Consider the following 16051-nt stretch of genomic DNA (forward strand, 5'->3'; position numbering starts at 1 on the left):
GTCAAATTTGAGGGGAGCAGAGAAGATCAGACACCAGTCAGCAGGTCAGAGGCCATCTCTCATTTCACAAATCAATCACTTGATTTATAAATGGAACAAACACCCCATCAGACCAGGTAATGACCCATTATGAGACAACAGCCGTCTGAGAGGAGATGTTCTGTATCACAAAACATGGAAAACAAACAAACTCTAGGCATTCTGAAATAAATAAAGCTCAACAAAAAAACAAAACCATATCAGATCCTGATGTAATTCATTTTGTTGTTGTCTTTATTAGTCATTTAAAAAGAGGTCTAGAAAAAGTGTCCAGGAAGAGATTCTACTATTTATGCAGCACTGCCCCCGTGTGGCCACAAAGACACACAACAGCTTCATTTCTCAGCCTGTTGCCTTCTTTTTCCTTCATGATGTAAACAGTGAATGAACTGAAAGAAGTCAACCCATAAACTGTTAAACTGATACAACAGTCATGATGATTATGTAACAAGTTGTAGTTGACTTTCTGGTGGTGGTTTTGGTATACAATTTAAAAGCCATTTTCTTTTATAAATACACCATACACTTTGTTCTTGACCATTTCTTTTCCTCATATCCTTAATGGACAGTGGAGGAACACTACATCTAGCTTCTGTTTAACATTTATCCAGGCGCCCCCTCACTGTACCTCTACAGAAACCAAGGGAGAGAGACAGACACACAAAGATTTCCACTTGAATCTTGATCTCAAAATAGAAAAAGTTTTATCACAAAATAATTACAAGAGCTCAGCCAGGTGAGATATAGCAGAACCATCAATTCAGAGTCTGACAGTAAGGGTGAAGACGAGCCTGACTGTTGGTCTGCTCCAAAACAAGCCCATAAGCAAGCTTTGAAATAATATGTTACAAAATTGTGAAACTGCGACATGAAATTTGATTTGAAAATGAAATTCATCCTGATCAGGAGCTGTTATGATCTAAATGGTGTTCTAGATCCAGTAAGCATTCATTCAACTTGTCTGCAGCAAAATTAAAAATAAGTTACCACATGTTGTTTTTTAATTTGGTAAATAATTGATAAAATGTTAAAAGTACTGGTTGTGTTTGACCTCATCACCAGGATGAGTTGGAAATACTTCAAATTCCCTCAGGTGGCCTTTTGCTGGTTGGATTGCCACTACAGTCTGTAAACTGTGGAGGTAATTTTGTGAGCTCATTGGATGAGCAGTTTCTGAAATACTCAGACCAGCCCATCTGGCACCAACAACCACGCAATCTCTTTCCCCCATTCTGATACTTGCTTTGACCTTCAGCAGGTCATCATGAACATGTCTGTATGCTAAAATACTTTAATTTGCTGACGTCTGATTGGTTCACTAGACATTTGTGTTTAACGAGCAGGTGAACAGGTGTACCTGGCAAAGTGTGTGTAACCCTCAGTGTTACTGACATGTTCCACACTGATGCACAACAATACTCTGGGCCCCACACTGTTTTATTAAGTATGTCTAATCACTGTAGACATTACATGTACCTTCTTGAAGGAGAGGTCAAAGGTCAGTTACGTTTATAGGTTCCTGCTATATGTTGTGACATATACACAGCACAGTTGTAGGAATGATAGTTTCTAGATTAAGTTGATAAAGTTGACCTTGAAGACCACAAGTTTGAATGGATTGTTAACATGACCCCACTCTACAGCACTGCAACATTTTAACATGAGTTATTTAAGACTTTCCAGGTATCCTGGTTACAGAAAAAGATTGATGAGCAGAAAAAAAGAAACAAACTTTAATTGTTTCTGATTAGAAGCTGTACAATCCAGACTGACTTTAACAAATGTGCTATAGGCTCAGCTGGAAAATAGTGAGCTTTACAAGACTGATTTTGTTCCAAAGGCTTTCACAGACCTCAACCAATCCTAAGGCTAATTAGCACGGCTAGAATTTTAAAAACATTTGTTAAATGTTGTCATTACTAACATATACCTGTTTTAGAGCATGGTGAGTAGCGAGAATGCAAAGTTATTGTTACCTCTAAAAAAAATGTGAAGATGTGATATTAGCATGTACGGAGCCCCTCTGATGACATGGTCCAAAAAATAAATAAATTGTGGCCACAAAATACTACTTCGTGGCCACGAAATGGGTATAACGTGCGCACGAAATGCTTATTTGTGAGCACGAAACACTTGACCAATAACCGTGATCCTTCCCAGGCCCTTGCAGTTGGTTGACAATAGAATCTATCCCAACGTCCGGGTCGTACTTACGTCTGCAATGCAACTGGGCTCTTAATATCCTGTTTAAATGTCTCTCCATAATAATGGTTCCTTTCAGTGCCAGGCTTTTCAAAATGCATGTGTAGCTCATTCCCAGCCTAAAATTGTCAGGGATCTGGGTCTGAGGGACCTAGACCTATTATTGTGTATTGTTTACTCCACTGTAAATAAACGCATTTTGGGTCCTCCTTCCCCACACACCCAAGGTCTGCCACGCAGACCATGACAAAAATAAAACTCAATCATACTGTCTCTGGCCATGTTGTACAGGTTTAGCCTACTCTTATGCTTATGTCTCTACACAGCTGTCCAATGTATCAATATGATGTGCGCACGTCATCTATTTGTTGCCACAAATGCGTAATTCGTTGCCACGTTATACCCAATTCGTGCCCACAAATTAGCATTTCGTGCGCACGTTATTTCGTGCCCTCGAAATAGTATTTTGTGGCCACAAATAAGTATTTCGTGGGCACTTATACTATTTCGAGGGCAGGAAGTAGTATTTTGTCACCACAATCTATTTATTTTTTGGAGGATGTCATCAGAGGGGCTCCGTAAGCATGAGCTATATAGTATCTCCAAGAGAAAAGCGATCAGCTGATCATTGATCAGTTTCATGATTTAAGTAGCAACAGGAGAGAGAGGGAGAGAGAATGGGAGAAGAAGAGGCAGCTGGCCACGTAAAGACACAGAAGAACTCCAGCTTTGTGTATTTTTTTTTCATTCAAGCTGAAGTCCGGGACAAATCGGGTTCCTTTTCAATACGAGACGCGGCCGGTCCGCGGGTCTCTCCTCCTCCTTCCTCCCCTTTCCCTCATCCACCTGCTGTACTCAAAATTTGTACTCAAGTACAAGTACTGTTACACTGGTTAAATTGTACTCAATTACAAGTAAAAGTACTGGTGTTAAAAAAATACTTGAGTAAAAGTACAAAGTACTCTTCTCAAAAACTACTCAGAGTATTAATTACTTTTTAACAGACTGATGTTTTATTCTGTCGTCAATAGCAGGCATTCAACTCGATTCACCAGTATAAATATTTATGTTCAAAGCACATTTCTCAGATGAACAAGGTATAGAAAGGTAACTTGTTTTGTAAATAAATGTAGATATAAAAGAAGGAATTTTGTTTGTTAAAACAATGACAAATATGTTTCTGAACATGCGTAGAACCATTTAAACTTTTCCCCATACAATGAACAACAGGCAGGTGAGTGTCTTAAACTCTTAGCATTTCTGTCACACTTGAACCTTTTGTTCAGTTTCAGCAAGAGCTGGTTTTCTAAATTAACAGAGGCAATCCGACTTGGTTTGGCTGTGAAGAGTAGACCAGCACAGCTAAAAAGTCGTTCACACGCAGCAGAAGCAGGCAGAGCTGTGTTCAGTTTAAGAGAGAGGTTTTTGATACCTGAGAAGGAGTGCAGCAGCTCCATGGTGTCTGTGGCACAAGCAAGGTAACCATCAAGCTCAACTGCACTTTGCAGCCTTCTGGAGATTGGTCTGGAGAAGAATTCATCTTCATCAGATGACTCTCTTTGCTGATCCTCACTCTCATGCTCTGTCGTTTCAAGATGTTGTTTGATGTATGTCAAGGCTGTAATTATAAGTAGATAACACAATTTTGTTATTTAAATTTCAGTGATTATTCCTGAACACAAATTTAAAAACGGCAAATTCTCAAAAAGGATTGTTTAGTATTCAGGACAGACCATCAATAACTTACAATGTATTAGGTGAAATACTCACTTAAGCATGTGTTCAAATGTAAAAATACACAAAAATGGGATCACATGAATCCTTACCAGCCTCTGTTACATCTGCTCTGTCAGTCCAGGAAGTCTTGAACTTGGGTAAGAGGACTGCAGCTGCAGCCAACTCTGGATCCTCCATCATCGCTCCAAAACGCTTTTGAAGGCCATTTTGCAGGGCTCTGATAAGATAAGATAAGATAAGATAAGATAAGATAAGATAAGATAAGATAACCTTTATTAGCCCCACATGTGGGAAATTTGTTTTGTCACAGCAGGAAGTGGACAGTGCAAAAGTTATGACGCAAAAATTAGAATACAATAAGAATAAATACAGTACACAGCTGTACAGAATAGAATAAAATAATATACTATATACAGTAGAATAAAATAGAATAAAAATATACAATAAGATAAAAATAGAATACGAATGCTATATACAACTGAGTAAAATACAACGATGCCAGAAAAGATTATTGCACTTAGTGTTATTGCACATGTGTGGATGTGTGTGTTTGTTCAGTTAAAGTCTTTGTTGTGGAGTCTGACAGCAGTGGGGAGGAAAGACCTGCGAAATCTCTCCGTCCCACACCGTGGGTGCCGCAGTCTCCCACTGAAGGAGCTGCTCAGTGCTGTCACAGTCTGCTGCATGGGGTGGGAGACGTTGTCCAACAGGGATGACAGCTTAGCCGCCATTCTCCTGTCACTCACCACCTCCACTGGGTCCAGAGGGCATCCTAGAACAGAGCTGGCCCTTCGGATCACCCTGATGAGTGGCACACATGTCTTGCTTGATGTCTCCAGCCTGCTAAGTTTGGACAGTAGTTGTTGGATTACTGGCAGGAGCCATCCCATAAAGGAAGTGGACTCAGACTGAAGAATGTTTGAAGCTTTCACCAGAGGCTTCATGGTGGTACAGTACTCCCTAAGGAATGCAACTTCTGCAGGACTCAACCTGTAAGACACAACAACAAAACCCACCATGACTATAATAGGGATCTTCTGATTTAATATTAAGAGTCTGCTCACGTTTTTAACCATCCATTAAGGAAAATTCACAAGATTTGCAACCATATTGGTAGGTGTCCAATTTTACTCACATTTTCACCTTGAACTCCTCACAAATGCTCCTGATGTCATTTTCCCCCTTCTCATCAATGATGCGTATTATCCTTTCAATGGCAAGGTAGGTTGAATTCCATTGTGTTGCATTGGGACGAATGATCTGTAGTTCACACTTGTCCTCTACCACTTCATTAGCCAAATGAGTTTTGTTCCAAATGGCCTGGCATTTTGCAAAGCTTGCACGGGAGAGCCTCTTGTAGGTTTCATTCATGCTCTCTGCTAGGGCAGCATCAGATGTTGCCACAAGGTTTAGCAGGTGACATGCACATCGCTGATGAGGCGGGAGTTGATACTCCAAACCAGAGTCTTCATCAAGAATTGCACTTGCCTCATGGTAGTCAATATGGTCAGTCAGGTCAATAGTTTCTGGGTCTGCTTCATCTTCAGCTTCATCTGCATCATTTTGTGCCCCAAACATGTGGAAGGCCTTGACAAAGTTGGATCCACTATCAGTTGTGGTTCTTACAACTTTGCCTCTAATCTTGTATTGGCAATGGATATCATCAAGCGCACCAGCAAGCATGTCAAATGTGTGAGACCCTCTCAATCTTTTGCATGCTGGTGCTGCAGATCTTCTTTCCAGGGACTCTTCCTCCAATGGCATGTGACTCCAAGGTAACTTTTCTGATGAGCTGACCAACAATCAGTAGTGGTAGCAACCAATTTGACTTTATCCAATGCTGCAACCAAAGTCATCTTCATGTGATCAGCAGCTTCACAGATTCTGGCACGGACAGTGGGTCTGGAGATGACTTTGGCTTGAGGTTGTAATGTGGTAACCAATTCTTTGAAAGATGGCTGTTCTAGCACTGCAAATGGCTGTAGACCCTCACATATGAAATTGATGACAAGCATGTCAACAGTTGCTTGTGGAACATGTTTGTTTGCAGCTCTCAACATCAGGTCTGGTAACTTGGCTTGTGTATTTGCTGAGAGCTTGTTTGGTGTGGCTGTGGTCTTTCGCTGACGAGATGTTGATGCCACAGTGATATTGTACTGCTCAATCTTCGATGGATGTTTCCTCTGTAGAGATAAATATTATCATACGTCAGGTTCATACATTACTTCATAACATCACTGTGATTAACACTACAGGAAAACACATTTTTAAAACATCATTCAACTAGACATGAGCTAATCTTTGATTGTTTAGCATAGTATAAAAGAGTGGTGAATTTGGTCAAATCTTGCAGATATATTGCTGTATTTATTTACAAATGTAAACCAATTTTGAACGATCATTGCAAAAAACATGAATTTCTGTATACATTCTAAGTTCTGTAATCTGTATACTATCTGTAAAAAGAGTATCGACCAATGTATCAGTATCTAAATTTTTAACTCCTTTTTATCAGTATCACCCTAAAGTTTTCAGTATTAGTCGGGTTCTAAAAATACTAAGAGAGCAAAATATGTGTATATAGCAAATGTAATTTAAGAAAAGGGATCACATACACAAAAATGCTGCCCATACAGCTAACAAATAAAAACAATCCACATTATGTTCTTTAAAAAAAAAAATCATATTGGGAAACATATAACCCTACTGATTAAGAGCCATGTCACTATGATAGACCTATATCAGGCCAATGATCCTGATCAACTGATCCATCGGGCTCTGATACATGTCAGCTGAGAGCTGGAAGATTAATTTGAGATGCAGCTCAGCACTGTGTTCAAGTTTTGTTTTTATTTTTTATATAGGCCAGCTGATTGTAGGCCTGTGAGTTTTAAATGACTACAAATTTAATTTATTGTAATGACGGTGGTTATCCAAATAATAAGCTAAAACATTCCTACGAATTTAGCTCAATTATGCACACACACGCACATTAGCTAGCTCCGTCTTATTTTAATATCAGGCTAACCAATGGCGGTGACAATATCTTAGCCAAACTAATAACCTTAACACACATGAAAAATAAGAAGGCAATATTGTACACGTATAGTTGTAAAACCTCTTACCTCAATGTGTTTTTTTAAGATTAGACGCTGAAGTCTTGTAAGCTGAAATGACTGTAGAGGTCAAACAAAGTTTGCACTGCATCTGGACGCTGTCTCCTTTTCTCCCTCTGCACATGAAAAATTCCTCCAGGTATGGCCACGGGCACGCGTCCTCCGTCTTTTCTACGTCGTTTTCATGGTTGACAGTGTTGTTCTCTGTCTCCATTTTGGCTTCTTTGTCTCCAAATCTTCCGTCTATAAAGTAGTTTGTACTCCACCATGTAGCACCTCCAGACACCTGTGCCTGCTGCTGCAGCAGAGTTTATCTTTGCTTATGTCTTAAATTGGCCGGTCGGGATTGCACGGCCTTATTGGCTGCAAAAATGCAGACGAAAGGTTTGAATATTAATTCAAATTGTGGGCGTACTCAGTAGTACTCAGTAGATTACATGGTGTAAGTTGTACTCAAGTATGAGTAAAATTACACACTTGAAAAATTACTCATAAAAGTACAAGTACCCAAAAAAATCTACTTAATTACAGTAACGTGAGTATTTGTAATTCATTACTTCCACCCTGACAGTAAATGACCATAAATTAACTGTAATTACACTGTGGTGAGCTCCATTCCTATAGTTCTATCACGTGCACCTGTACACGTTGACAACCGTAACCATGGCCGCCGAGGGTATATAAATGCTTCACAAGGTTCCAAACGTCCGTTTACACTTGCTCGTGGACTTGTTTCGACCTGCTCCAACCTCAGCCTGTGGAAAGCTAAGTTTTGCAAACCATTTTACTAAAAGCGGATATAACTTGAACGCATAACAAGTACTTCATCTGTGGATCGTTTGTACTTGTTTTTGTTTTTCAAGTTTGAAGATGGCTCGCCGTGGACCCGGACTCCCCGACTGTCACCTGGACTTCGCTGCAGGTAAGTGTGAAAATTTCTTTAAATGTAAATTACTGTAATAATTTAACAAGTTCCAGTGTGAATATCAAGTTTTAACGTGATCAAATATGTGTATTCAAGATTGTTTCCCGTAAATTGTTTGTATGTTTTAAATTTTCCGGGAGAGGTGTAGAAATTATTAACGACTGGTGTATGAATATGAAAAAAAGGTGTTACTTTGATTTGAAGGCTTCAAATTTGACACTTTTCTTTAAAATGAAATGGTTAAAAATAGCTTAATGGACTAAAATTTGTAAAATGCCCAAAAATCAGTTTCTGTGGTAACGGCATCTTCAAGATGTCATGGCCTCAGAACACGCAGGCGTAAACACACAGATCCAGGTCCCCTCCTGACATCCTTTTCTTCTCCGGATCAAAGGCTTTATTGACATAAACTATATTTTTTCTCTGCTGCAAAACACAAAGATAAAAAAATACAAATAAAATAATATCAAAAGAATATGAAAACAGTAGTAATAATGGCATTAAGACCTATCTTCTGTTACGGTAATGCTTTTAACCTTATTAGATAGCAGAGAGAGATATTGTACACAGGGATATTTACACAGGGATAGCATGTTTACCACAGATTAGATGTATCTGTCCTTATGGCAGATACAGTCCTTGTGCACATTTCTAAAAATGTGGATTCTGAGTTAAGAGTTTCTGTTTGTTTGTTTGTTTGTTTGCTTGTTTGTTTGTTTGTTTTTCACTTGACCATCATTTTCAGACATACCTGCAGAGCTTTGTGTGTGCAATTCTTGCCAACTCTTGCCAAGAAGGTTGTGTTTTTATTTTAAAAAAAAAAAAAAAATATATATATATATATATATATATATATATATATATATATATATATATATATATATATATATATATATATATATATATATATATATATATATATATATATATATTAGGACATGCAATTGGTACATGTGGTCTAAATGTTACATTATGGTTTGCATCCACATATTTAACCTATGAGCTTTTTTCAAAATGTGTGACATCGTGAATTGTAAATAAAACAGGAGAATGAGCTGCATGGTTAGTTATAAATGTACTGTAGTATATTTATATAATAAGTTACTCATGTCCGGCTATTTACAAATCAATACCTATTATCCATTACCTATTCCAACATAGTGTTTGCATAAAGGCTTACAAGGAACAAATAAAACAAATTGAATGTACACAAAATACAGTGTCATATATAGTGTCAATATAGTGTCACCTTAAAAGTACACAGAGTGAGCTGCCTTGGTGGAGGTTTGGTGGTCTTCTATTAAAAAACTTGACTTAAAGATTGAACAAGTAGAAGTGTCATTCAGTCTGACATAAAATGCTTTTCTCTCATCCTCTGCTCAAACTAACAGATGTAGGTCTGTTGCTTTAACACTGGGTGTCTATTACATTCCTAATGTTATTTTAAAAATTGTTTCCTCACAGGGCGTCTTGACTATGTGGTTGAACGCCCTGCAGAAGAAGGCCTTCCTGAAGTCATCAGGATCCTGGATGACAGTCTCCAGAGCACCACCTCTTCTGGTGAAGCTCAGGACACTGATACCCAGCGTATCAGCGAAGGTGAGTATGGTGAGTATTTTATCCCTCTCTCACCCTCACCCTCTTCTGATGAAGCACCAGATGCTGATGTCGGTGAACAGCAAGGTGAGTATGGTGAGTACCCCCCCTACCTACCTGTAGACGATGAAGAGTTTAGTGAACAGACTGACAATTCATCTGACTGGAACGACTCAGAAGAGTGGGGGGATTGGCTTAGCGATGACTCTGGGTATGACACCATGGATGAGAGAGATGATTCCCCTCTCATCCGGGAGCACCCTCCAGAGCCGTTTTGGCACGATTGGCAACGTCCTATTGCTCCAGGTGCTGCCCCCATCCCCATGCCGCCTTTCGGCCAGGCCAATGCCCCACTCTTCCCTCGAGTTGTTGCCCCAGTTGGTGATCCGCCAGCTGCTCCTCCCTCAGCTGCTCCCTCAGCTGCTCCCTCTGCTGCTCCCTCTGCTGCTCCCTCTGCTGCTCCTCCCTCAGCTGCTCCCTCTGCTGCTCCTTCCTCAGCTGCTCCCTCTGCTGCTTCTTCCTCAGCTGCTCCTTCCTCAGTTGCTCTCTCTGCTGCTCCCTCTGCTGCTCCTTCCTCAGCTGCTCCCTCTGCTGCTCCTTCTTCAGCTGCTCCCTCTGCTGCTCCTTCCTCAGCTGCTCCCTCTGCTGCTCCTTCTTCAGCTGCTCCCTCTGCTGCTTCTTCCTCAGCTGCTCCCTCTGCTGCTTCTTCCTCAGCTGCTCTCTCTGCTGCTTCTTCCTCAGCTGCTCCTCCCTCAGCTGCTCCCTCTGCTGCTTCTTCCTCAGCTGATCTCTCTGCTGCTCCTTCCTCAGAAAAGAGAAGCAGAGAAGACATCTGCACCGAAGAGGTAAGTGCAAAGAGGTGCAAGGTGAGTGACCAGTTTGATGCCCCTTCAACATCCTCAGGTAGTTTTGGAGTCAGACGTTTCTGGGAGAGGCCTTTTAGCCTTTCCATGGATGACAGTGACTCTGATTAGTTTATGTTAGAATGTGTTTTTAAACTTTGTTTTTACAGATATAAGAACATGTGACTCGCACATGTGAAATGTATTGCTTTTTTTGTTGATATGTGACATTAATATTAATATTACATTGTGAATTAAAGGTAGTTTTTTAGTTGTTATTACTTCCAGTTACGTCCAAGATGGAGCAAACACCCCACCCAGAAGACAGCCTTACCCCAACCAACCCGATGAGAAGGATGGATGACCAAGTGAAAAACGGGAGAGTGGTGCTGTGTTCCAACTATGTAAGTTATCACCTCACATTGACAACAAACTGTATTGAAGACAAAATTCTTCCAATAGTTGGTATAAATCATCATCCTATGTCAGCAGCACTGTAGGTTTAGCTTTATTTATATTTTTCATGTGTATACGTTGGGTTTAAAATAGTTTTTTTAACAACATACTGCAGCTACCAACAATGAAAATGCTGTTTTGTGTTAAAATGACGTCTTTCTTGTGTTATTACTTTGCAGGGCAGCTGAGAGTGGACAGAGCTGCACAGAGGACCAAAGATCCACTCTCAGCACTTCATACCTGACTGGCCACAGCACCAACCCTCCTCACCCTGGGTGAGGAGGGTCCTGACCCCGCCTGCACAGAGGGAGTTGTGAACATGCACTTCTGTGTTGGTGGGTTTAGGATCCTCCTCACACTCACACTGATGAAGACTGTCACTGGAAGATGTCTCCATTGCATCAGCAGGACGTAAGCATTTGTAAAATATTACAGTTTGTGATGTTTTATACATATTTTTATTGCATCATTTAAAACTATGAGATATAAAATAAACCAATTTTCATAACATTTTCTGTGTATTTAGTTGTTTTCTTAATAGGTTATTTGGAACATCATTGCAACCTGTCAGCTTTTTATTGAGGATTTAGAAAGTTGCTGGTGGCCCGAGTGTGTAGAGTGGGGTGTTGTTTTTGTCACATGGTGAAAGTGACCTCATGGGGAGCAAAGAGAACAACTGAACAATTTGGGGATTCACAGACTTTCGTAATCGCTAAAAACAATTAATAAAAATTGTTCTGTGTGAACTAAAAGCTCAAATATAAACCATCCTGACACTGACACAAATGATCTGCTGTTTATAAGCAGGACAGTGTTTTCATGAGCCTGGATGAAGCTAATTTGCATGAGTTTAACCTGCTGGTCAAAAACTTGCATGACTCTGATATCACTCTAACTTTCTTCTGTTTATTTATTCATTTTTGCTAATTGTAGTAGATTAATATGTTCACCAACTGATTGTTGGCCTGAATGTTTGAATGTTTGCAGTTTCAGGTCCTACTGATCAGTTTTAAGTATTGTAGAAAGTGAGCAGCAATTGAATCAAGTCCTGGGATGAAATGGGACAAAAGGGTAATGTGACGGCCACATTAGTTCCCTTCCCTCGTTTAACAATGTGTAAGCAGACTGCTTTAACCTGCAATTTACTGCATGTTGTTAGGCTGCATGGTACAACCACAGTCTGCTAACCACCCGTGGTGATCGAAGGTTTTGAGGTCTTGCTTGAGCTACTGATGAAGTTTTATCAAAGCTTGTTAAGTTTCCCAACCACATTTTATCCTGATGGTCCAAGGCTTAAATCTTTATGCTCACAGACGTACTTCTGTAATTAATCAGTGACCGATTTATTACTTTAAGTTACAGTGTGAGGGGCATTAATGAACATAAATCAGATTTAACTGGATTATGTGTTTAGGTCAAGAGACACAGACCTTCATCTTTAAGAGGCTCTTCTTGAATATCTAATCACGATGTTTGCCATGCAAGTACACTGGGCGGTTGTTTTTAACAGAATCATTTGAAGATTCTGATGAAATGAAGTATTGTTTCAATGAGTTGTGGCACCATTCTTGCTTTAGCAGTGAAAGGAGTCAGGTAGGGCTCCATCAGGAAGAGGGCCCCAGAGGTCCTATCCCCCCGCCCACTTCCCTGGGGCTTGAACATCAGTGGATTTCCACTTAAGCAAAGCCTCATCAAGTTCCTGCAAACAGCACCATACACACAGAGTGTGGATGCTGTGTCTAAGACCACGATCAATGTGTTTCCACCATCTGGTGCAAGCTTCATCTGTCTCACTGTGTTCTCCTAAAGGCCAAGACAGCAGGACAGTGAAATCAATCTCACTTATAGGTGCCAGAAATCAGTGGATGTGAGATTAATGGTGGTAATCAGGTTATGCATTTGTTGTCTTCTCAGCAGGTGGGAAACATCTCTCTTTATTTGTTTATGTACATGTGTATCAGAAATCTATTTTCCTGTACAGCTCAGGATTAAGGAACAATGTTGATCTAATCTAATGAAGATCAGTGCCTTTTTAGAGTCAGTGAAAATACTGACATTAGTGACGTTAACCCTTGACTAAGAGTTTCTTAGTCAATTGTTAATGGGAAACACATTTCCACACCACCATCTTCTAAGCTGTGATGCTACATGTGCAGCAGCAAACGTCCAGTTAGTACCGATCAGAAGGTTGGAGGTTCGATCGCAGCCTGATCTGATCTGTATCTCAAAGTATCCTTGGACACGATACTGAACCCCAAACTGCTCTTTCATGTGTCCATCAGAGTATGAATGTTAGATAGAAAGAACTTAGGTACAGAAAAGTGCTTGTATGAATGGGTGAATGAGGTGCATAAAGTACTTTGAGTGCTTGAGTAGAAAAGTGCTATTTAAGAACAAGGATGTGCAAGAATTTGCTAGACACGCTCTTCTTTTTCCAAAACTAAAAATGTTATTTCAAATTTGGCAGCCTGTGTGTCAAAGAGACTGAAGAGTAACTAAAGGGCAAAGTCCAGGAATACAGCCAAACTCAGGAGATCAGTTAGGAGCACAACTGAGCAAAGGTGATTCAAAAAAATGGAGAGAAACTCTGCCATGCAGTGCCATGCTGAGCAGACTGGTTTACAGCCACAAGAGAGACTCAGCGTTCACAGATCATAAAATCTTCAGGGAGCAAAGCTCTCAGAGAAGCTATAATGCAATCCACAGATAGAATACAGTCAATAAGCTCCAAGTGAAATGTTAAAGTGCATGGATAGCTTTTTGTTCAGCTTTTTCGTCGTATCCTTTTTCCCCCTTTCTAAAGTCTCTTCAGAGGCTTTGCAGTTTGTCAAACAGCAGCTGGTAAAAAGGCTTTTGCAGTGAGGCAGGGAGCCTGTTCAAACCAGATTATGCTTGATTTGATGACTGCAGAGAACTTGGGGCTGACAGCTCAGATTAGGATCGGTTCTCCCTTGAAAAGGCATTAGTGTGTTCTGTCATGGCAGGATTTCTGTTCAATGTGCAGGTAGATTGAAATCAAAGGGCACCAAAGACACCCAAACCTGAGGGATCATTACGTGACACCCAAAGCATCTGAGCAGTCTTATTCCTTCATCTGTACCAAATTACTCAGATTCACAGACGTCGTGCACAGCAGACCTGCAATACAACGATGAATAACAGGAGTTACGCCTGCGTTTGACAGGTCAAAATGTCACAGGGAGCAGTTCAGTTAAGTTTCATTCCCCTCCAGAAATCACTTCATGCATGATTATCAGGAACCTTTGAGTAATGACAGCACTTAAATGAGTGTTTCCTTACCATATTCCACTTTGTCACCAAGTTTTAGGATGAGAACGTTTTTTTTCTACTTTATTTTTTTTTATATCGTTGTTATTATTTCTGTTGTAATTTGTGTTTGTTTTTTGTTTGTTTGTTCAGTTTTTCAGCCTTGTTGCATTTTTTTCTATTTCCGTTGTGTTTTATTCAACTTCTGTTACATTTTGCAGGATTTTGCAGCTTTTTCTATTGACGGGTGTTTTCTTCAGGGACACCATATTATCATTATCTTTAAAACTGCATTTGAAACTTAATGCTGAGTTTTTACTTTCTGCAGTTGAAGTTATCTAAAGAAACTGTGTGTGGGTGCAGCTGAAAAAACGTCTTTTGGCAAATAACACAGAAATTCTGAAATCCTCTACTGCTTATATCAAACAGAATAAAAGAAACCAAAGCTAAACTCTAAAAGATTATTTATTTCAGCTTGTTTACAGTTATCCACACCTCACAGCTTTTTATGGGTTGATAGTTTTCCTGATCCAATCTGCATACTCAGGATCACAGAGGTCCATGAAGGCAGCCGGTGCTCTGCATACAAAGTCTGGATCTCCCACAAAAGAAGAGACACCATAAATCCTGCCATTATGAACCACTCCTCCACCAGAGTCTCCCTGCAAGACAGAAATACAGTTTCCCAGTTTTATAAAATCTTTCTGTATTTTGAATGTTTAATAAATGCAGCTGTGAGCTGAGGGATCATGCAAACTCACTCGACATATATCTTTCCCAGGACTTTGTCCACAGAACCAGTGCTGATAGCTCCTGACTCGGTGGACCTCGGGGAATTATTTCTGTAAAATATCATTGAGCTCTGTACAGCTGACAACCTCAGTCTCTGCACAGTGAAGAGAGGGTGATTCACCAGGTTCTAGAAAAAAGGGACAATTAGTTCAGCTTAAAGCACTTTTTTAGAAAATGATGCAGATTTGTATTTTATGCAGAAATGCAGCAGAAAGAAATAAAATGGTCTGAGCTCACAGGAAAAGCTTGTTTTTGCTTTGAACACATTAGAAATGAAGAAAAATACAATTTCAGTACAAATATCTGCAACATCTCTTTACTAATAAAGTAACAGTTTGGATGGTTTGTTTTCTTTTTTCTTAATACAACAAATTTGTTAAAAATCATCTTACTCCTTTTCTCATTAGCTAGTCCAGTGGTGGCACCATAACCTGCGACCTCAACTCTGGAATGACACAAGAAGTGTTTGGACGCTTTTCTCTCCTTTTTTTGTCAGTTACATACAAATACATATATTGATTGTTTTGCACGTTAACTTTGAAATGTTGCCCTGAGGCCTGTACTATGAAGCAGGATCTCATCTCTCCAGGTAACTTCAGAGTTCTATATGAAGGATTTTGACTTCTTACCAGAGAAAATTGTAAGAGTAACCCTGACCTGCTGTTATATTAGTTATGTCCTTTATAGAGTTTTAGTCACCACTTTATCATCACGCACCACACCTGGCTAGCATGCTTGCACTGTGCTTGCTCAGCGCATTGGGACACCATTCAAGCTCACTGCAGCACATGCTACTTCCTGTTTTAAAGGGCCTTGTAGCAGCCCTTGTTACATGCGTGGGCACGGAGCGTGAAGCAGAAAGCACAGCTTAAAAGAGAAGTTGATATACCCGGCGGCGTGACACTGACTGGTGTTTTACGTTTTCTCAAGCCAGCTAACGCAAAGTAAGCCAAGCCTTGTTGAATTTTCTTTGTACTATATCCCTCTGGTTAAGTTCAAGCTTAGAGATCATTTGTCCAGAAAAGCAGCATCACCATTCCTGGAAGATCCCTTGAAACTTTCAACTTTAGACCCTCCTA

General features: G+C 40.0%; 1 protein-coding gene across 1 annotated transcript; it reads left to right on the forward strand.

The window, feature by feature from the left end:
- The first annotated feature begins 7964 nt into the window (after window positions 1–7964).
- LOC146630090 (uncharacterized) lies at window positions 7965–10589 on the forward strand. The gene is made up of 2 exons (XM_085355589.1): window positions 7965–8016; window positions 9484–10589. Exons 1-2 carry the CDS (start codon window positions 7965–7967, stop codon window positions 10587–10589), a joined length of 1158 nt encoding a protein of 385 aa, XP_085211715.1.
- The last annotated feature ends 5462 nt before the right edge of the window (window positions 10590–16051 follow it).

The sequence above is a fragment of the Diplotaxodon limnothrissa genome, linkage group LG6 (assembly GCF_057381915.1).
Source record: "Diplotaxodon limnothrissa isolate DT_005_m linkage group LG6, D_limnothrissa_male_GT1.1, whole genome shotgun sequence".
NCBI classification, from domain to species: domain Eukaryota; kingdom Metazoa; phylum Chordata; class Actinopteri; order Cichliformes; family Cichlidae; genus Diplotaxodon; species Diplotaxodon limnothrissa.

Bases quoted from the DNA above. Each gene is read 5' to 3' on its own strand.
- LOC146630090 (XM_085355589.1), top strand. From the start codon at position 7,965: ATGGCTCGCCGTGGACCCGGACTCCCCGACTGTCACCTGGACTTCGCT. The intron at 8,017-9,483 runs GTAAGTGTGAAA...GTTTCCTCACAG, and splicing joins TCACCTGGACTTCGCTGCAG to GGCGTCTTGACTATGTGGTT.